The sequence below is a fragment of the Mus caroli genome, chromosome 4, assembly GCF_900094665.2.
Source record: "Mus caroli chromosome 4, CAROLI_EIJ_v1.1, whole genome shotgun sequence".
Lineage (NCBI taxonomy): Eukaryota > Metazoa > Chordata > Mammalia > Rodentia > Muridae > Mus > Mus caroli.
The window spans coordinates 76,422,962-76,444,004 of NC_034573.1; the positions used below are offsets into that span (position 1 = coordinate 76,422,962).

General features: G+C 39.2%; 1 protein-coding gene across 1 annotated transcript in view; it reads left to right on the forward strand.

Moving 5' to 3' along the window:
- Nucleotides 1–21,043, forward strand: part of Ccdc171 (coiled-coil domain containing 171) — a 349,604-nt gene that overhangs the window by 236,093 nt on the left and 92,468 nt on the right. The window contains exon 23 of the mRNA XM_021161203.2: nucleotides 16,533–16,664. Within this exon, the coding sequence (XP_021016862.1) occupies nucleotides 16,533–16,664 (132 nt within the window). The remainder of the gene's footprint in view (nucleotides 1–16,532; nucleotides 16,665–21,043) is intronic.

Genomic DNA, 21,043 nt, shown 5'->3' on the forward strand with positions numbered 1-21,043 from the left:
TTGAGGAAAATATGTAATAAAAATATTAAAAATTAAAAAAAAATAAATTGCTTATTTGATCTTGATTTTGGTAAGTGGTATCTATTGAAAAAATTATCCATTTTTATCTTAGATTTTCCAATTTGGTGGACTATACCTCTCTAAAGTATGTCCTTATGATTCTCTGGATTTCCTCAGTGTCTGTTGTCATGACCCTATTTCATCTCTAGTTTTGTTACTTTGGATCTTCTCTCTCCACCTTTTACTTAATTTGGATAAGGGTTTGTCAATCTTATCAATTCTCTCAGAGAACCAATTCTCTCTTTTTTTTCATTGATTCTTTGTATTTTTTGTGTTTGTTTCTATTTTATTGATTTCATCCCTGAGTTTATTTCTTGTTGTCTACTCCTTATGGCTGTTATTTCTTCTTCTTTTTTTAATTAGAGCTTTTAGTTGTACCATTATATTACCAGTATGAGATTGCTCCATTTTTTTTTTTATGTACTTAATTCTAGGCAATTGCCTCTTAGAACTGCCTTCATCATGTCCCATAAGTTTGGATATGCTGTGTTTTCAATTTCATTCAATTCTGCAAAGTCTTCGAATTTTAAAAATTTCTTCTCATGGAGCTTAGTTATTATCTAGGGTCCTTTCATCTTAGTTAGAAAGATACCCTTGTCATTGTTGACTGTACAGCTTTAGTGGCAATATATTCTCAACTTACTTTTTCTTGGAGCTTAAAAGATTTTCCATCATTAAAGTAATTACATTTGTTGCAATAAGAATGCTAACTAACATCTCAACTCCCCAAATAGATTTAATGTACAATACAACTATGTTAATTGTAGGAGCAAAAGAGTTTCCAGCTTCCAGATGCATATTGATCAACTTGTGCCTGTTCCCACTGAATAGCAGGTTCTTGTTTCTCACTCTTTCAGCTATGCATTACTTAGGGTTTACATTGTGGTGAGAAAGACGATGACCAGAGGCAATATGGGGAGGAGAGGGTTTATATCAACTTATATATCTTGATCACAGTCCATCATAAAAGCAAGCCAGAGCAGGAACCTGGAGGCAGTACCTGGAACAGAAGCCTTGGAGGAATGTTGCTTACTACTGCTTGGCTCCATCCGACTTTTCAGGACAACTCAGGACCACCTGACCAGGGTCAGCACTGCCCACATCAATCATTAATCCCATAGGAAAAGTCCCATAGGTGTGTATACAGGTCAATTCGACAGAAACTTTGCTTAATTGACAATCTTGATTCTGAAATGACTCTAACTTGTGTCAATCTGACAAAAAACTAACAAGGACAACTGTCACATTGTCAACTTGACACACAGTCTGATAACTGTGAAACCTTAACCTTTCCTCTCTTGTTCATCTCTAAGCTCTCATATTAAACATTCCAATTTTTAAAAGTCTCATGGGCTTTAAAAATTCAAACATTTTTATATGAAAAACTTAAAATCCAAACACTTTAAAATATTCAACCTCAGAAGTACAAAGACTCTCTCTGAAATACCCAAGCCTTGTCTAAGATAGCTGAAATCTCGGTAATATTTCCAAATCGCTCAAATTCCAGAACCTCTTAACTGCTGGTTCCTGTAAAATAAAAACAAGTCCCCTACATTCCTGCTCAAAGAGGGAAGAAGCAGAGTATAGTCACAATCGAAACAAAATAAAACCAAAACTCAACAGCATTTAGGCTCCCCACTGGTCATCTGGGACTCATTCATGATCCTCTAGGCTCCAGTGGGCTCCATTTCTCCAGCTCTTCTATTTGTAGCACACAACGGCTTGCCTGCATCCCAGACTGGCTCTGCTAACAGCTGCTGATGTCTTTGGCGGTCACTGCATAATTATATCTGTATGTGGGTCTCTCTGTTGTGACTGGCCTGTACCTTCATCACTAGCTTCTCCTGTGCTCTCTCAGGGACTCTGATCCTGCTGCTTGGTGTCAAGCCTCACCCTCTCCCCATGCCTCCCTCAATCCTGGGGTTGCTGCTGCAACTGAGGCCACGCCTTTACTAAAGGCCTCTTCTGCCCTCTCACATGACAAGCCTCAGCTGCGCTCTATGACCCCTTCATGTCTTCAGAACCAGTCACCTGTTAAACTATTACACATTACCTAGTTCCGCTGCCAGAACATGGTGTAACCTCTGCCACTTCTGGACCACAGTCTCTGTGTGCTGACCTTGAGAGAATACACCTAGAAAATTTCACCTCAGTGATGCTGGTCTCATGTTAATCACCACTAATTTCACAGCATTAGACAGCATCTATTGTCCCAGCAAAGCAAAGGTTTCACTTCACTGGTTCTGATTTCTTGTTTATTACAGCTAATTCTTCAGCCCCAGCCTATCAGAACCACATTTTCCTTTATTTTATTTTTAATTATATATTTTAATTTTTTGAGATTATAATATAATCATATTTCTCCTTCCCTTTCTTCACTTCTCTTATATTCCACCTTGCCCTCTTTCAAATTCAGTCTTTAATGTGTATGTATATGTGTGTATTGTGTGTAATGTTACGTTCGTGTGTTTTTTCAGAGATGACCATTTGGACATATGCTCCTCCCTGGGGTAGAATCTCTCTCTCTTTCTCAGGATTCAGTAGCTTCCTATGGTTCTTTCTTGATGGTTGAGGCTTATACTCTTTCCTCTTCCACAATCGTGTGGCTACTGGTGTTATCCTTTCTCAACTGATGCTTAGGCAGTCATGTTGGTGAGACCTTACAGGTGTATCTTCTCTGACATTTCTAGAGACATGATATCACAGCAAATTTTCTGTTTCCCTGGCTCTTATTGTACCCCTGCCCCGATTCTGCAGTGACCCCTGAGCCTCAGATACAAAGCTGTGTTAGAGGTGTGGCAGTTGGAACTGGGCTCCGCAGCTCTTGGTCAGCTGTGGTTTTCTATAATGGTTTCCATCTGCTTCAAAGAGAAGTTATCTACAGGTATAGGGATGAATATTTAGAGTGTAGCTGTAGATTATATTGGTTTAGTAAAGTAGTGGTTGTAGGTTCTCTTCCAAGATACATGATGCTTCACTAGCCCATGATAACTGGCTAGGTTTTCAGCACTAAGCTTGGTTTCTCTCTTGTTGAGTGGACTTTAATTCCAATCAGAGAGTTGTTGGCCACCACCAAGCTATTCTCACCACTGTTAAGGGTTATTATGCTAGGCTGGTTCTTCTGGTTCAGAAGGCATCCTAGAGCTGGGTTGTCCTCTCCTTTGCATGCAGCTTTCTGGTACCATAAAAGCTCGTCCTCAGGAAGGAGGCCTTTACATCAAGTCCATCCCAGATCTCAGAACCACAGAGTCACAAACTATCAAATGGCCTCAGTAGCATCATTATGGGACTAAAACTTCCCTCTGAAACCTCACAAACCAGGCCTCTGTTGCTCCTCACATTCTCGTCTTCCAAGTTTCAGAGTAAGTCACTGGGCTCTGAGCACTTCATGGCTTCTCTAGCTCAAAGATTAAATGTTACTACTACCTTGCCCAGAACATGGTTAAGTCTGTCACAGCAATACTTCACAGCCTGGGCCTAATTTCTTTCTTAGTTACCTTTTTATTGCTGTGCTAAGGACCATGATGACAAAAGCAGTTTATTTCAGCTTACAGGTCCCACTCATAGCCCATCACAAAGGGAAGGTGGGGAAAGAACTCAAGTCAGGAACCTAGAGACAGGAACTAAAGCAGACACCGTGGAGGGGCATTTTCCATTGACTTGCTCCTCCTGCCTTGCTCTATTTGCTTCCTTACACAGCTCAGGAGCACCTGCCTAGGGTTGGTACTGCCCACAGTAGGATAGACCCTCCCAGACAGGCCCTCCTACATTTGTCATTAATGAAAAACGCTCCAGAGACTTGTTATAGGCAGGTCTGGTTGATGGGGAGATATTTTCTTACCTGAGGTTTTCTCTTCCCAAATGACTTTAGATTACGTTAAGTTGACAGAGCTTAACTGAGGTAAGCTGGTTAGCCACTGTTCTACATCAGCCTCTGTGAGTTTACACTGTATCGTACCTCACACCACGGAATGCTGTGTGGGGTTTGTCATCTTGTGAGCTGCACACTGCATGATAAGCTTCTTTTTAAAGCCTCAGTGGCATTCTGTTGTGTGGATATGACATTTTCTTTTTCATTCATCTGTTGAGACAACTTTCATTTGCTTACACAGCTTGCCTATTGTAAATTGTGCTAAAATGAACACTGGAGTGTAAATATTTCTTAGAGATTCTGACTTCCATTCTTTTGATAAATGCTCTGAAGTGGGGTTGTTGGATCATATAGCAGTTCTCTTTTTAATTTTTGAGGAAAATTTCTACAGTGGCATCTCACTGTAACCTTTAAAACTTTCCCCATCACTCACACTGATCACCTACCTCTTCAGATGTTTGTTGGTCATTTTTGAGTCTATTCAAACCGTTGGCCTACTTTTATTTTATATTAATCATTTTATTCATTTATGTTTCAAATGATATCCTTCTTCAGCCAGGTCATTGAGTTAGATTGTTTCACTGCCATCAAGTTGTTTGTATTTTAGAAGTTAACCCCTTAGCAGACTTCAGGTTTATAATTATTTCTCGTGAGCCACAGATTACGTTTTTATTCTGTTCATTGTTCCTTTAGTTGTGTGGAGCTTGTGTGCCGTGATGCAGTGAGTTCATTAAGCTTTCTGAGGTTTCTTCTAAGAGAAAGACATTTGATTTTAGATTCTCACATTTCTTAAGACTAGTTTGTGACCTGATGTGATATATTTTAGACACTGACCTACATATATTTGAGACGAATGTGCATCTGCTGCTATTTGGGAATGTTCTGCATGTATTTGTTGGGACAGTGTGTCTGTGGTGGCGTTCTTATTTGCTGTTTCTCTGTTAACCATCTCTTCTATTCATTGCTGTAAGTAAGGTAGTGGGGTCTCATATTGTATTGCTTTTTTTCATTTAGCTTTGTCAATGTTTGTTTTGTAAGTACTTTGATATTAAATGTATGTAGTATTTATATCTAGTAATCTTTGATGAATAGATTCATATTAGTTCCTATGTTATCTCTTCTGAGTGTTTGACTTACAGTCTATTTTATACAATACAGTTACATTATTTTATTTACTATTTATTTATTTTTTTCTATTTTTCCATATTCAGTCTGCATGTGAGCTTAAATATAAAGTGAACACCTTATAAGTAGAATATGCTGTATCTTGTTTTTAGTCCATTAAGCAACTTTGATTGGGAAGTTTAATTCATTTATACTTGAAATAATCACTGGTAAGAAAATATTTGTTATTATCATATTGTTAATTTTTTGTGTGTAATTTATTTTTCTCTCTTGCTTACTTCTTTTGTTTTTGTGTTTATTTTTTATGTACTTTGATGATTTTATCTTCTTTTGGGTAATTTGTATGGGTACTGCACTAGTTATTTTCCTATTGCTATGATAAAGCACCATGACTCAGGCAACTTATGAAAGAATATCGTTGGTTGGGCGTCTGGTTCCAGAGGGTTAGAGTCCATGATGGCAGAGCAGCAAAGGAGTGGTGTTGGGCACAGCTGAGAGTGCACATCATGGACCACAAGCAGGAAGCAGCAAGGACTGCCGCAAATGGCTGACATCTGTTGAAGCCTCAGTGCTCATCCCCAGAGACACTGCCTTCAAATAGACCAAAATTGCTAATCCTCCCTAAACAGTTCCACCAACTAGGGATCAGGCATTCAAAACAACTCCATGAGGTCCATTCTCTCTCTCTTTTTACATTCTTTTTAAAAAAAGTTCCTTTTTTTATTAGATATTTTCTTTATTTACATTTCAAATGTTATACCCTTTCCTAGTTCCCCTCTGAAAATCCCCTACCCACTCCCCACCTCCCCCTGCTCCCCAGCCCTCTTCCTGGCCCTGGCATTTCCCCTATACTGGAGCATAGAACCTTCACAGGATCAAGGGCCTCTCCTCCCACTGATGACTGATTAGGCCATCCTCTGCTACCTATGCAGCTAGAGCCACCAGTCCCACCATGTGTTTTCTATGGTTGGTGGTTTAGTCCCAGAGAGCTCTGGGGGTACTGGCTAGTTCATATTTTTGTTCCTCCTATGGGGTTGCAAACCCTTTCAGCTCTTTGGGTCCTTTCTCCAGCTCCTTCATTGGGGACCCAATGCTTTGTCCAGTGGATGGCTGTGAGCATCCACTTCTGTATTTTCCAGGCACTGGCAGAGCCTCTCAGGAGATAGTTTTATCAGGCTCATGAGGGCCATTCTCAATCAAAACAACACAGATATTTTGTTTATGGTTGCTATTGAACTTCTATATAATTATAAGCCAATGATTTGCATATAGAAATTCTGCATGTTTATTTTCCCTCATCCTATTTTATATTACATTTTATTATATTATAATAATATATTATATAATATACAATCTTATAATGTTATAAAATATGATAACATATAACATATAATATTGTTGTAATAAAATATGAATATTATAATATATTCATATTATATTTTTCCTTACCCCATTTTATATAATAATTAACTTCTCTTTTTAGGAGTTAAGTATCATTTCTTCATTATGGCTATTTTAAAGAGTTGTCTTTTAACTTTTACATTCAATATAAAATATTATTCACTAACATTATAATGAAACGTAGTTCTCTATTGTATTATATATATTTTTCCTTGCTTATAAATTTTACATGTTCCTGGGCCATTTTAGTATTTTTTTCTAAAAAGAACTTAAACTTCCTTTTAGATTTACTTATTTTATATGCCCCAGTATTTTGCCTGCATATGTGCATGTGCACCACGTGCGTGGCTCCTAATATTTGTGAGCCACCATGTGGGTGCTGGGACCCAAACCCACATCCTCTGTGTGAAAACCAAATGATTTTAACTGCTGAGTCATCTCTCTAGCCTGCATTGTTTTGTTTCTCCTTGAAGAACTTTTAAAAGCACTTCCTGTAAGTCTAGTGGTGATGAAGTCTCAGAGCCTTTGTTTACCAGGGAGGTCTTTGTGTCTTTATGATTTTCAAATCCATTTTTGCCAAGGATAATATTCTAGGCTAGCATTTTGAAGATATTATTCTGCTCCCTTGTGGCCCGTAAGGTTCTGAAAAATGTGCTGCTCGTGTAGCAGACGTTACCTCGTTTATGCCAAGTCATGTTTCTCCTGATGCCTTTAATATTCTCCCTGATTCGGATGATTAGTTATAAACATGCTTCATTGTGGATTTATTCGATCTCATCGTTGTTGAGTATTTACCTTCCTTGGTCAGGATATCTCTTTCATCCTCCAGAAATTTGAAGTTGTCTACCATTATACCCTTAAAATATTTTTCCTTCATTTCTGATAATTTTGTACAGGCATACAATGAGATATGATCGTTATTGCTCCCATATATTATAGTTTTGGGATAACTTTCAGACTTTTTGGATGCTTTTGCTTCCTAGTCTCTCTTTGCATACTTTTCTGTCTCTCTGTCTCTGTCTGTGGTGTTCCATAAGTTCTGTGCATTATCTTCATCCTTTTTCATATTATTTTCTTCTTCTGAGTTTCTCCTGAGACCATCGATTGGATTTCCTTCAGCCATACACCAATCATAGTGTCTCCCTCAACAATGAGACATGCTAATTCAAGCATTCCTTGATGAATACTCATCCATACATGTGGCCTTGCACATCCATATAGTTATCCAAATGTGAGGCATCCCAGGGGTTACCTGAAGGCTTGTTAGAAGATTAGTATGTGCCTTGGTTGATGGGTCCTTGTGGTATGAAGGAAATGAAAAAAGACATACTGACGTAAGCAAGTTCATAAAAGCATAAACAGCCAGATATTATCAGTGTATATCACATGCAAGGACAGCATAAGAGATGGGGCTTAATGTTTAAGAGTTGTGAGTTTGTGGGTAGAGTTCTATTAGGAGGCCACTAGGCTACATGAGTGCTGGGAAGACATGGATCAGGCTATTGATGGTAGGTGATGTAAGATGCAAAACTTAGCAAAATGGCGCATTGGGGTGAGAAGGTCTGAGAGTGACAGTCTGTGTGATGGGAGGTCCCATTTAATTAGATGTGTCTACCTTTAAGGGGGAAAGGAGTTTACTTTTCAAGTACTTGGTTTAGTAATGTGGAATAACCAGCAGGACATGTTTTTGAACCTTCGGGGAAGTGAGTGCTAGATAAAGGTCTAAGATTGATTAGCATGATATTCTGGCAGAGAGAGAAGGTGGGAAAGCAACTGACAGGAGAACAAACCACTGTGGATAAATGAGAGGCTGGAAAACACACTCTGAGAGATTAATTATGCCACTGGAGCTGGAAGTCATTGAGGGATGGAATTCTGTCTCCCGACTTCTATATCCACAGCATCCATCACCATCCTGGTACTTAACAGATGTTTGCTGAATGAGTCAAACTTTACCATCGTCGAGTGTCTAAACATAACAAAAGCTATTTCCATAATCCACTCTAAGCCTTGATGGTACTGCCATCTATTGTGTTTATTTGATTGCTAAAAATAACATCTGCATTTACTTTGCCTAATCAATAGCTAATGGAAAAAGCCTAGAGCCAGTGGCGAGAGAGTACCTCTAGGAAAGAGGCGCGCTAACAGTACAGGTAATGACCAGTCTGACTATGCTGCAGGTCTATTTAGGGTATACTGGGGAATGAAAGGGAGCAAGTCCAGATATGGCTGAAGAAAGCACTGCACGGCCAGGCCTTTCAATGTGATTGTATAATGCTCTCACCAAAGTGCTGACCAGGATACATTATGATGCAATATTATTGGTCAATAATATTATTGGTCTGTCAGGAAATTAAAAGGAGTGAAAAGACTATGAGATCATTTTTAACTTATGAAACTGATTGTACTTTAAAAGTTGCCTCTGAAAAGCCAGTCATTAGTGGCTCGTCAATGACTAGCTACATATTACTTATGATCTTTGAACTCTGTAGCCTCATTTTTTTAAAGAACCTGTTTCCTAAAGATCGGCTGAAAGGCACAGCCAGCTGGATGATGACAGGAGGGACTTAGAACCTTGACAACCAAGAGTAAGACAGTGCCATTCACATATACTTAGCAATGTGCATGTGTCTCATTAAAAAAAATTATTCTGAGAAAAAAAAAACCTCTCTTTGTGGAAGCCTTTAAGAACTTGTAAACAGATTTGTCTGTTTTCAAATTTGGGTTTTTAGGCTTCTTTGTATGGCAGCCTGGTTTTCTTGCTGCCTTGTACCTGTGTAAAATGGTCAAGCCACCCAACTGTCCATCTTGATAATTTGATCTGATTATTCAGTTTTTCAGATCGTTAACAGGATGTGGCCAGCTTGATGGGTTGATTCAAGAGATCAGTTTTTTATATCTGTACCTGGGATGTAACTTTTCTGTAGGATGGTTGAGTTGGGATGCAGTTTTACTGGAGGATAGTTCGGCTGGGATGTAGTTGTACTGGATGGTGGTTGGGCTGTGATGCAGCTGGTCTGTAGGATGGTTCAGCTGAGATGTAGCTGTTCTGTAGGATGGTTGAGCTGGGATGTAGCTGTATTGGATGGTGGTTTAGCTGGGATGTAGCTGTACAGTGGAAATAGTTTTAGTGCTGACTTTGCCTCATTTCTGGTGACAGCAGCTGGCAGTATTGAAGAGTTCTAGCTTTGCAAGTTGCAGGTCAAGGCTAGTTTCTCACCTCCTGCTTTGTGACTTAAAAAAGTCTGTACTTGCTGTAGTGCCACCAGAGTGCTTGTCTCTGCTGAGAGACTGCTAAGGTCTTAAAGTAAGTATGGGCCAGGGGACTGTTTGCTTCTTGGGCCATCATGGTTTAGGGATTGTAAATTATTTCACATTTTTTTGAGAACAATAACTAACTCTCTCTCTCTCTCTCTCTCTCTCTCTCTCTCTCTCTCTCTCTCACCTACACACAAATGCACCAGGAGGAGGAGTGTAGGGTAAGGGGGATAAAAGAATGACTTGCTACACTGAAAAGAATAAGGATGTTATATATTCTTCATTTCAGTTTCTTAGTGCAAAACTGTTTTTTTTAAATTAATATATTTCTATTCAATTTTTTTGTATAATACATCTTTCTCCTCCTTAACTCTTCCCAGATCCTTCTACCTCCCTACCCACCAAACTTCATGTTTTCTCTCTCTCCATTAAACAGGGTCTCACAAAACACATATGAACATTTTGAAAATTATTGTACACAAGTTTAAAAATTCCAATAAGACAAAACACAAAACAAAGCACAACACAACACAACAAAACAAAAAGCACAGAGAAACCTATGGTCTCTGTTTCGTGTTGGCCAACTGTTGGGTATGGAACCTGCCCTGAGGTGTGGTTGATAAACCTGTGGAGAAAATGGATTCCTCCCTTTCCCAGGAGCTGTCAGTTACAAACAACTTCTTGATAAGAGCTTGGCTCCATGTCTACGTCTCCTTCTCCACAATGGGAATTTGTTTGATTTGAACTTGTGCAGGTCCTGGGCATGTGATCACAGACTTTGAGTTCATATGTGTGTGAGTCCTGTTGTGTCTGGAAGATATGTTTTCCTTGGACATGGGATGCTAAGATTGAAGATTAATTATAGTTGTGAGACTGTGTTTTGGAAATCCTATAGTAAAAGGTTTATTTTGAAACAATGTACGCCATAATATATTAAAATAAAGGTTTTAGGTAGATTCTAGGAATAAATAAAAATGAAAATAAATAAGAAATTTAAAAAGATGGGAATGAGTCCCACAATATCCTGTAATCCAGTATTACCCAATAAATATTTTGTGATAAATTGAAAAAGACAATGTAATAAATTAAGAAGAGAGGAGAAAGTCCTAACACTAGTTTCTTTCCCAGGCATTCAGGATGCAGAGTGTCTCCAGACATCTTCTTATATGTGCTCTTGTCTATTTTTGTTCTCTTATTTTTTATTTATTTATATTAGTTCTTATTTGTAATCTCTAAGTTTTCTGGCTTGTTTTGGCTTTTTATGACTGAGGTAAGATACCACAAACAAAAGCATCTTGGGCAGGTAGAGTCAGGGGGAATTTTTGACTTATGTAATCTAGGTCACGGTCCATCGAAAGAAGCCAAGGCAGGAACCCAGAGGCAGTGACTGAAGCAGAGGCCATGGGAGAACACTTCTTACTGGCTTGCTCCTTTTAACTTGCTCACTTTATTTTCTTACACACCCCAGGACCTAGGGTTTAGCACCACCCACAGTGGACTGGGCCCGCCCACATCAATTATTGATCAAGCAAATATTCCACAGGCTTGCCTGCTGTCAAATTTTACAGAGGAATTATTTTCATCCTTTTCTCAGATGACTCTAACTTGAGTCAACTTGACATAAAACTAACCATCACAGTATATATGGAGTCCAGAAGGATTTATAGTTGTGTATGATAAATGATTAGCTAAGTGATATTCTAGAAATGACCAATCCTGTAGATGGTAATATCTGGCATAAATCATTTTTTTTTTTGTATTAAGATAGAAGTGAAGGAAGTTAGAAAGAACAGTGGTAGTTTGTATCTAACAGTTACCAGAAGAGCAGAAATGGATTAGACCTGTGAATCTCATGAGGCCGCGAATAGAAGCAAATTATTATAATAGTTTAAAAGACAGTCACATAGAGACAGTTTTTTCACAACAGTATCTTGAAACTTTAGAGTTTCTTTGTCTCTTGTGCCTTATGACTTACCACTTTTTAAAGGTCAGCAGTAAGAGAAAAATAAATTTCTCTCTCTAAAAATTAAAATTCCAGAGCAGAAGTAATATAGCTACTTTCTTTTATTCTTTTTCAACATACTCTAGACACGTGGGAGCTGGAGAGACAGCTTAGCAGGCCAGAGCTCATTCGGCTCTTGTAGAGGACCAGGTCAGGAGGCCCTGTGGGATGCCTTCTTGTGGGCTCTGTGAGCACGCATACTCACACATGCATAGACACACAAATACATATACTTAAAAACAAAATAAAAAAATCTTAAAAATATTTAAAATATCACTGTTTATGTTATGTAATATATAAAATGTAAAACATTCACTGAGTGTTAATTAAAATAAATTAATTAACTAAAAATGAATCATTAAGCAGTTTGAAGTATGTAAAAGATCTTATATGCCTTTAGTAAGAGTAAAAAGGGATATAGTTGTTATCGTAGCACAATCAATGAAGTAGATAGAATTCAAGACTGGCTTTTGAGATTATATCTATCTGTCTGTCTGTCTATCTATGTATCTATCTATGTGACTATGTATGTATGTGTGTGTGTGTGTCTGTCTGTCTGTCTTTTTTGTTGTTTGTTTGTTTGTTTGTTTGTTGAGACATGGTTCCTCTGTGTATCCCTGGTTATTCTGGACCAGCCTACCCCAGAACTCAGTAATCTCCCACCTTTGGCTCCCAGGTTCTAGGATGAAAGGCACGCACCACCACTGCCCATTTTGAGATTATTATTTAATCCATGGACATGTGACTGATTTTTATATTCCAATTTATATTAAAACAGGAACTTTAAAAAGTGAATGCCTTCTAGAAAAAATAGTTTTATTTTTCTAATTTTATTTCAAAAATTTCGGTAGTTAGAAACGTGCTTTAGATTCTCTTTCCGGAAGAGAGTAACTTTGTGACCAGTGGGCACGTTTCTATGGAAATTCCACATTATCTGCATTGAAAAGGCCTCTTAGTCACTTGGTGCTGAGTCTTTTTGTTCCCTTGGGGAGCAGAGCCAGCAGCAGCAGGTGAGAGTCCTCTCTGGCTGTTCGGTGAGTCAATCCCCTCCGTTACCCAGAGGCTCACCCACCCTCAGCAGCACCTTTCTCAGCCGCCATCCCCCCACCCTGTGTCCTCTCTCCCTTGCTGCCCCTCACGGCGGCAGCTTCTTTTCAGCATTGCTATTTCTTTTGCCCGTGCTGGTGCTAGTTATTCATATACTCCCAGCTTGATGGTTTTACTCTCTTTATCCATCAAGATAAAAGAAATCCTACACAATCCTTTTTCAAGATTTTTTTTTTCTAAAAACTTTCTATAGCCATTTGAAGAACATTTTTAGAGACCTTTCCAAGTTTCAGTATAGTTTAAAAGTGGGGGAAAATCTTTTAGAATTGTAGTGGAGCTACTTGTGGTGCAGTGTCTGTGATTTGTCCTGGGTCACTGTATCTCGGTAGCACGGAAACTTTCAACTTTTAACGAATTATACGTATTTCACGTGCGAGTCAAGCGAAGCACGCTAGGAGAGCGCTTGCACAGCTTCAGGATTAGTGGGGCCGAGGCACTAAAGGACAAACTGCCTGCGGGCCTGAAAGTGCTCAAGTTTCAAACACTCAAAGGCTTTATTAGGGAATGTTGGAGGTGGCTCTCTGCTCACTGTATGCCAAGCCTCCTGGGGGCAGGCTGGTACTCAGTGCCCCTTGAGTTAAAGATGTCCCTGTGCTGGCACTGTCCTGAGTTGCACCTGCGTGGAACTGTCCCCCCTCCATGCCCGTATTAGCAATCTGCTTTTGTACTTTGACATCCAGGAATCCCCTAGTGAATTTTGTCACAGAAAAAAGAGAATCATCAATACCACAGTTAAACCTGACTTTCAAAGCTAATAGTATCTCATTTGGGGGCTCAAATTTAATAAATTTTCTTTGATTCTGGGTGAGTTTTTAAACATCAAACAATGAATTGGCCAGGGTGCAGTAAAATATTTAGATCTATTGACTATGGTTCAGAAGGGTAGAAGGCAAAACACCAGTGGTTTGATGTTGATAAATTCTCAGTACCTTAATCCACATTAATGTTTTCTTTTATCTGAGCGATCACTGGTGACAGAAGAGGAAGGAAGAAGGTACACATACCCAAGAAAGTTACAGCTGGAGGCAGTGGTACTTGTAAAATATAGTTTACTTTGTGCAGTTGAGTTTTCATCGCAATAGAAGACTGGAAAGTACTGTTAGAAATACAGCACACACCATGAATGAGATCTGCAGGGAGCACGAAGCGCCCACGGGTCTGTGAGACATTCCCGGCCATGTTTGCTGCACTTCCTCTCACAGTCACTGCCTGACAGGAAAACTCAGGACTAGCCTGTGAAGACAGGACTCTTACTTACACCCATATATCAGCACGAACAATTGAAGATGTCTTTGTTTATGGGTGTTTGCTGGTTTAAGAAAAAAAACCCTACAGTATATGACAATCCGTGAGATGTCTGTGTTTTACATCTAACTGATTTTGTATAGTAGTAAATATTTCCAACAGTTTTACAGCTTGCCCAAGTAGAATAGAAAAAGAGACAGTTTATTTATTTCGCTGACTAATTGAATGATTGATCGATTGATCGATTGATTGATTGATTGATCAATTGATTGATCCAGGGTCTTGCTGTATAGTCCAGGTTGATCTTCAACTTGCTGTGTATCCCAGGCTGGCCTGGCGCTTGTGATCTCATGCCTCAGCATGGGTGTGCTGGGATTACAGGGATGAGTTACAGTGTTAGAGCTGAGATGTTTGATAGAACAAGACATATAAGTGGATTCATTTGACGGTTAGCCTTATTTTATATACTCAACACCATTCTTGATGTGTGCTTCTGTGCTTCTTCATAAAAACTCTGTCATGTGGCTGTTAGATTGTATGTGTATGTGTGTGTATGATCTTTGTATGTTTGTGTGTGTCAAAGAGATCTCTGTGTGTTTGCATGTGCACATGTGTTTGTACAGGGGCCTGGAAGCCAGAGGCTGAAATCAGCATCTTCCTTTGACCCCCCTGCCCCTCAAAACCCCTGCACTTTCTGGGTTAGGATCTCTCACTGAACTCAGAGCTCTGGATTGGTTGAACTGAGTGGCCAGAGACTCCCAGGACTCCACCGTTCCCACCTCCAGCTTGTGCCTGGTTTTTGCACAGGTGCTGGGCATCCAAACTCAGGCCCTTACGCTTGCATGGTAAGCTCTTTAATCACTGAGCCAAATCCCAAAACGGTGTAAGGTAGTTTTATAGTATTTGTTAAATATATGATAGCAAAAAAAAAAAAAAAGATTTAAAAACCTACTGAAACCCATGAAATGTTAGAAAATATTTCTGTATAAAAATGGAGAGGAGCTGAGGAAAAGAAGGTCCAGTGACAGGCCCAACGTGTGATCCAGCTCAAGTGGAGGTCCCAAGGCCTGACATTATTACTGAAGCTATAGAGCACTCACAAAAAGGGATCTATCATGACTGCCCTCTGAAAGACCCAACAAGCAGCTGAAAGAGAAATACAGATATTTGCACCCGACCAATGGACAGAAGCAGCTGATCCCTGTTGTTGAATTAGGGAAGACTTAAAGAATTTGAGGAGAAGGGCAATCCTGTAGGAGGACCAGCAGTCTTAATTAATCTGGACCCCTGAGATCTTTCAAACACTGGTCCACCAATTAGGCAGGGTACACCAGCTGATAGGAGGCCCCCAACACACACAGTAGAGGACTGCCAGGTCTGTGTTCATTCANAGATGAGGCACCTAACCCTCAAGAGACTGGAGACCCCAGGGAGTTTAGAGGTCAGATGGGGTGGAGGGTGAGGGCATCCATGGAGAGACAGGGTGTGGTGGGGAGGAGGTGTGGGATGTGGAGCAGTTGGAAAGTGGGAGGGGAGGGGCGGGGATTGGAATATGGAGTGTAAAAAATGAATTACAAATAAAATTATATTTAAAAAAAACCTCTTCTTACTCAGCTGACTGATGAAAAACGAGAACTTTATCTTAAATGCAAACCTGAGTGCAGAATTCCTAAGGGCTGGAGTTTCTTTGTATTTGCTGTGCGTGTGCTGATTTGTCCAGAAGGTGGCAGTGTGATATCAACTGCCCACAGGAGCTTGGAATTAGAACTCCATCTGGACAAGCTTGTGTCCTTACCTTTCTGAATACTTAAACTCTAGTACAAATGCTACTGATTTTATTTCTGTTATCTTATTTAGAGGTTTTGTGACCAAGCCAGTTTCCATGAGTTTATTGCTAAGACTTAAGTTTAATTAAGCTCTACAGTTTTGGAAGACCGAGCAGGCCGAATAAACCCTGTACTTGTGTATTTTGAAGTCCCCTTTTGTGTTGAGTGTATTTGTTCTTATTCCAGAGTCTGTGCTAGTGAAGTTTCTTTTCAAAACCCAGTCCCTAGTAACTATCATGTACAACATGCATGATCTAATGTCAGTTAAACACGCTTTTAAGAGAGTGATAATAGGGGATTGCAGCTTGCTTTTGATTTTGTGTCCCCCTCCCCCCCCATTTTCCGAGTGGAGCTGTGAAGGAATAATTCAAAGCATCTTGATCAGAAGGCTTCTGTGCCTCGTCTCCCCTCTTCATTTCAAGCAGGAGGATGCTTTTTCTTCTTAACATTCTCCCCCAGCACTCTGAATTAGAGATTTATTTGCAACGAAAAATCAATTAGTCCTAAATTTATTCATGGATTTCAGGTCCAGCGATCAATGCAAGTCCACTCAGTGGGCTCAAGGGGACCCAGTTCATCCCAGTTAATGTGTCTGAAGGGGAATTACCATTGATGCTGTTTTTTTTCCCCCCTTTAGGTCAGAGATCAGATCTCACTGTCACGGACTGCAGCGACTAGGAGTGACTTCACCCTGCAGCTACCCAAACTGCACCTGGAGACCTTTGCAATGGAGGGGCTCCAGGGTGGGCCAGAGGTGGTAGCATGCCAGGTTAGAGCCTAAATAACATTGCTTGCCACTGAAATGTGTAGAAAAATAAATTGTACTAACTGGGAGAGCATGGAAGCCTTGGAGTATTGTGAATAATTTAGATGAGATGCAAATAAATGCTTTCTATCACGTAGCATAAAATCACGTTTCTTCAAAGCCAGGACTAGCCGATTAAAATAATGCAGAAAAGCATTTTACAAAGAAAAGTATGTGTTTATGTCAAAGTCCAATATTAAAAGACCCACTTTCCTCTCAGTGGAAGCTGGTAAGACATTAGGCTGTTATCTTTTCAAGCCAAATCTATCTGTTGCGTTTGTTGTTTTAAAATAAGTCCCTTTACATATAGAATTTTAAGAGAGAGATCTGAAAAATTTTCATGTTAATTCCAAAAAATCCACATTTTAATTTTAGAAAAACCTAAATTTTGTATTAAAGAGTCCTTTACCTTTTAATACTTAGTTTCATAGAGCATTGTACTACAGTGTGTAAACAGGGCCATTTCATTTTAAAGCTCAAAACATCAACTTATGAAACCTTGAATAACTTTAAGAGTAATTTAGGAAGTTATTTTCAGAAGGATTCATTTTCAAATGTTGTAGCTATCCTGTTCTAGCACAACTGCATTCTGTGATCATATTTCCTTAAAGTTCATATTACATTGTAAATTGGAAAATACAAAATTCAGCAAATAGTTTATCTTTCTCTTAGTGCCCAAAGCCTCCATTTAATAAAATCATCAGCACTATGGAATTACAGAAAGCCTGATTTCATAAAAGACGGTCCTCATTTAACAACAGTTTTCTCAATCGCCCAGTATATTCAAAAGGAAATGTTTTTTAAAAACTCACTTTTAATATTTAAAAGCTTAAACTAATCTTTTTCTTTCTTTAGTTTATGACCGTGTGGAATTTTAATTTTGTATAAAATAAGTGTTAGTTCATATGATCTGTATTAACTTTTCAATATTCTACACCCTAATTTATCCTGTTATTAGAGCCTCGGTTATGCTCTGCAAAAAATGTTTATAGCTTTTTAAAAAAAAATCTAGAATATATATATATATATATATATATATGTATACAACTAGGCATCAAACATTTTTATTTTCTCTTATAGGCTTTACCATTATTTACACGATTAAATGTGTTTTAAATTTGATTATCAATATTCATCAATTTATTACAGATATGAATACAATATGATTTGAGATTTTTCGAGTAAGTGTAAAATAATCCTTTATTTGGTGTCCTTGATTTGTTCTTCCAAGGGTTGCGTCTTATCAAAATTCACAAATAAAGATTTTCCCCAAACTAGATTTTGTTGATTTAGAAGGAAACTTAGAATAATAATAATAGTAATAATAATAATACTTTGGGGGATGAAAACTTGAATTCTTGTGGTTGTGATCTAAGGACTAGCATGAGAGACATGCCAGGGACTTTTGTTTAACTCTGCCAGTGGTTGTATGTGTTGTCATATTCCTAAATGCTCAGATAAGTTTTCTGAGGAGATCCATAGGGTGCATTGTAGCTTAGTAATAAACAGGTGTTGAGGAAAATATGTAATAAAAAATATTAAAAATTAAAAAAAATAAATTAAAAAAAAAAGGAAAGTAGGAAACAATAAAATTGGTGCTGCTGCTGCTGCTGCCGCCGCCGCTGCTGCCACCACTGCCTGTGCCGCCGATGCTAATGGCAGCTTCTATTTCAGCAAACTTTCCATGTGCCAGCCCCTGTCAACTCACAGAGCTCTCTAATGGGACTGTCAAACAAGTGGCAGTATCTCCATTTTAAAATTGGAAAACAACACCCACAGCAGGTAATTCTCCTCAGATCAGAATCTAGTAGGTGGTAGAACAAATTTAAGTCTCAAAGTAGCTGACTGTAAAGCTGAAGTGGTCAGTCTGACACTGAGGAGTTAAACAGCCTATGTGACACTGAGAGGAGTAAAACCTTGGAAACGTATGTTTTCATACCACTTAGAAGATATTCATTAGATATCTGCATGGGCCATAGTGTATGCTACATCATAGACAAATTCACAGATACATTGTCCTGTTCAATCACCAAATAATATGAAAAATGTGCTTTCAACTTTGTACAGGATAATGTGTGTTGCTCACTATAGCTCCATATTTTTAGGAATTTTGTATTTTAAAAACTTATAATTGGCACATAGTAATTATGTATACTTCTGGAGTATAATATTTTCATGCATATATGCAATAAGTAGCAGTAAGTAATGATCGAATAAGGACAATTAGGAACATGTCATCACCTCAGACACTACTGCTTGTGTAGGGAACGTCAGAATCCTTTCTTCTAGTGATTTGGACGCACATAGTGAACTACTAGAAACTCCATCCACTGCCCTGTGCTACAGAACTTTGGCACCCACTCCTCTTAACTTCCCAGGTCTGGCAAAAACCACTATTCCCTCTCTACCGAAAGCATCTCATTTAACTGCCACACAGGACTGAAAACATGTGGCTTTGGCTGGCAGTGCCTGACTTCCCTCACTGAACATAATGCCCTCCAGGTTCATCTGTGTTGCCAGGACATTAACCCTTTCTATTTATGAGTATTATTATTGACAGGATATTGCATTTTATTGGCTAACAATACTCTACCATGTATATAAACTATACAGTTGATCCATTTATTTGTTGTGGAACCCTGGGCTGATTCTGTATCTTCCCTTTTGTGAATAGTGCTAGAAAAAAATTAGAACGCAGGTATATTTTTCATATACCAGTATAGAAATGCTAGCTTTGTGCCCCGGTTTCTGTTTTACAAAGTGGAATGTAGCGGTTTTCCAGGCCTGTAACAGGAACGAAGGAGGCAGCGAACAGTGAGTGTGTGGCGGAAGCAGGCAGGGCCAGTGACGTCATCCCATCCCGCTGAAGCCCCGCGAGGGTGAGGGAGCAACAGGCGCTCCTTTCACTGCTATAAGGTGTTTATATGTTTCATTTTGAGGAATGGTTACTTAGGATCCTTTCTTCATAGTTTCTTCCAGAGCTTTAAGTACTTTACCAAGTACAGTGTGCCTTAACTTCCTGTTCACTTTTTATGTCAGGTGAGTTTTCCAGGGGGGTCATGGCCTCAGTGGAGCCTATGGCAAGTTTAAGACCACGTTTTCATATTCCAATTAATAGCCTTTCAAGCTTTTACTGTAATGCTGAGAAAAATCAAACCCTACAGACCGAAGCTTTAACGGAAATGGCCAGCATGAATGCAGAGGACCCAGTGATGAAAACTTTCTGCTCAGACTCTATGAAGGCAATACCTGATCTTTATCGTCTTACACTCCCGAGGATGTCTTTAAGTAACTTTGATCTGTAATGCTGGCAATATCTAGCGAATATTGACAAGTGACCAATAAACATTTGACTCCGTTACCATTCAGTGATAAGAAGCAGACAGACACCAGACGCCAACAGTAGTTGATGTGTGATGAAGTGTCTGCTGTGTGCAGCATAGCCTCGCTGAATCTCTGCAGGGTCTGTGAGTGGCCAGCTCTCTGCTTCCGTCTTAGCCTGCTGCCCGCGAGCAATGGGTGCTGTTTTACATGGGGCTGAAGTTCATCGAGAGGAAGGAAGATGTTAATAGACCAGACGTCTAATGAGCAGCATCACCAGGCCGCTCTGCTCTTAGTCATGCATGCTGTATACTTTCTGCAAAGCATTGTTCACTGGCTTGTGTGGGTTTGTACTTTAAGATGACAAAAAGAACGAATTGAAGTAGGGTCTTCCTATAAAATGCAATTTCATTTGTGTAGAAAACATAGAGGAATAGAAATCCAGAAGAGGGCTAACTAAGTATGTTTCATGATTTTTCTATTTTGGTCCCTTCATCTCTAGAAAGAAGACGTTCCCAACTCGGCGTTAGTACAATGGCCGAGTAGGCTCACCCACTGCCACTCCTGGGTGGTAACAGATAGTGTAACCGCGGAGAATTTGGCAGATGTCCACAAACAGGAACGCCCCAAGTGCTCAGGAACTTAGCCTTGCTGATGGCTGCCAACCTCAGAGCTCAGAGCTCAGAGTCCAGGAAGCTCACAGTACACATGGGTGAAGGAATTCCAGATGCTTGCCAGGGTCATCAGGACTCGGCTTCTGTCACAGTTGTGCATGCTCCTAAATGACTTGGTTCTCATGTCTTATGTCTAGGCTCATACTGTATAAAAACTGCAAATCTTTCCATCTGTCTAATGAAACTGTTTTAAGACCTAGTGTATAATAACTACCTCTGGAAATGTAGTACATTTCATAAATATGTGTTTATGAGTACTTCATTAGAGAGTCTTCATTTGAAACCTTTTATTTATAAAGATTTTCAAACAGTATAGCCTTCCCTGTGAATGCAGTAATGCTCTAATTG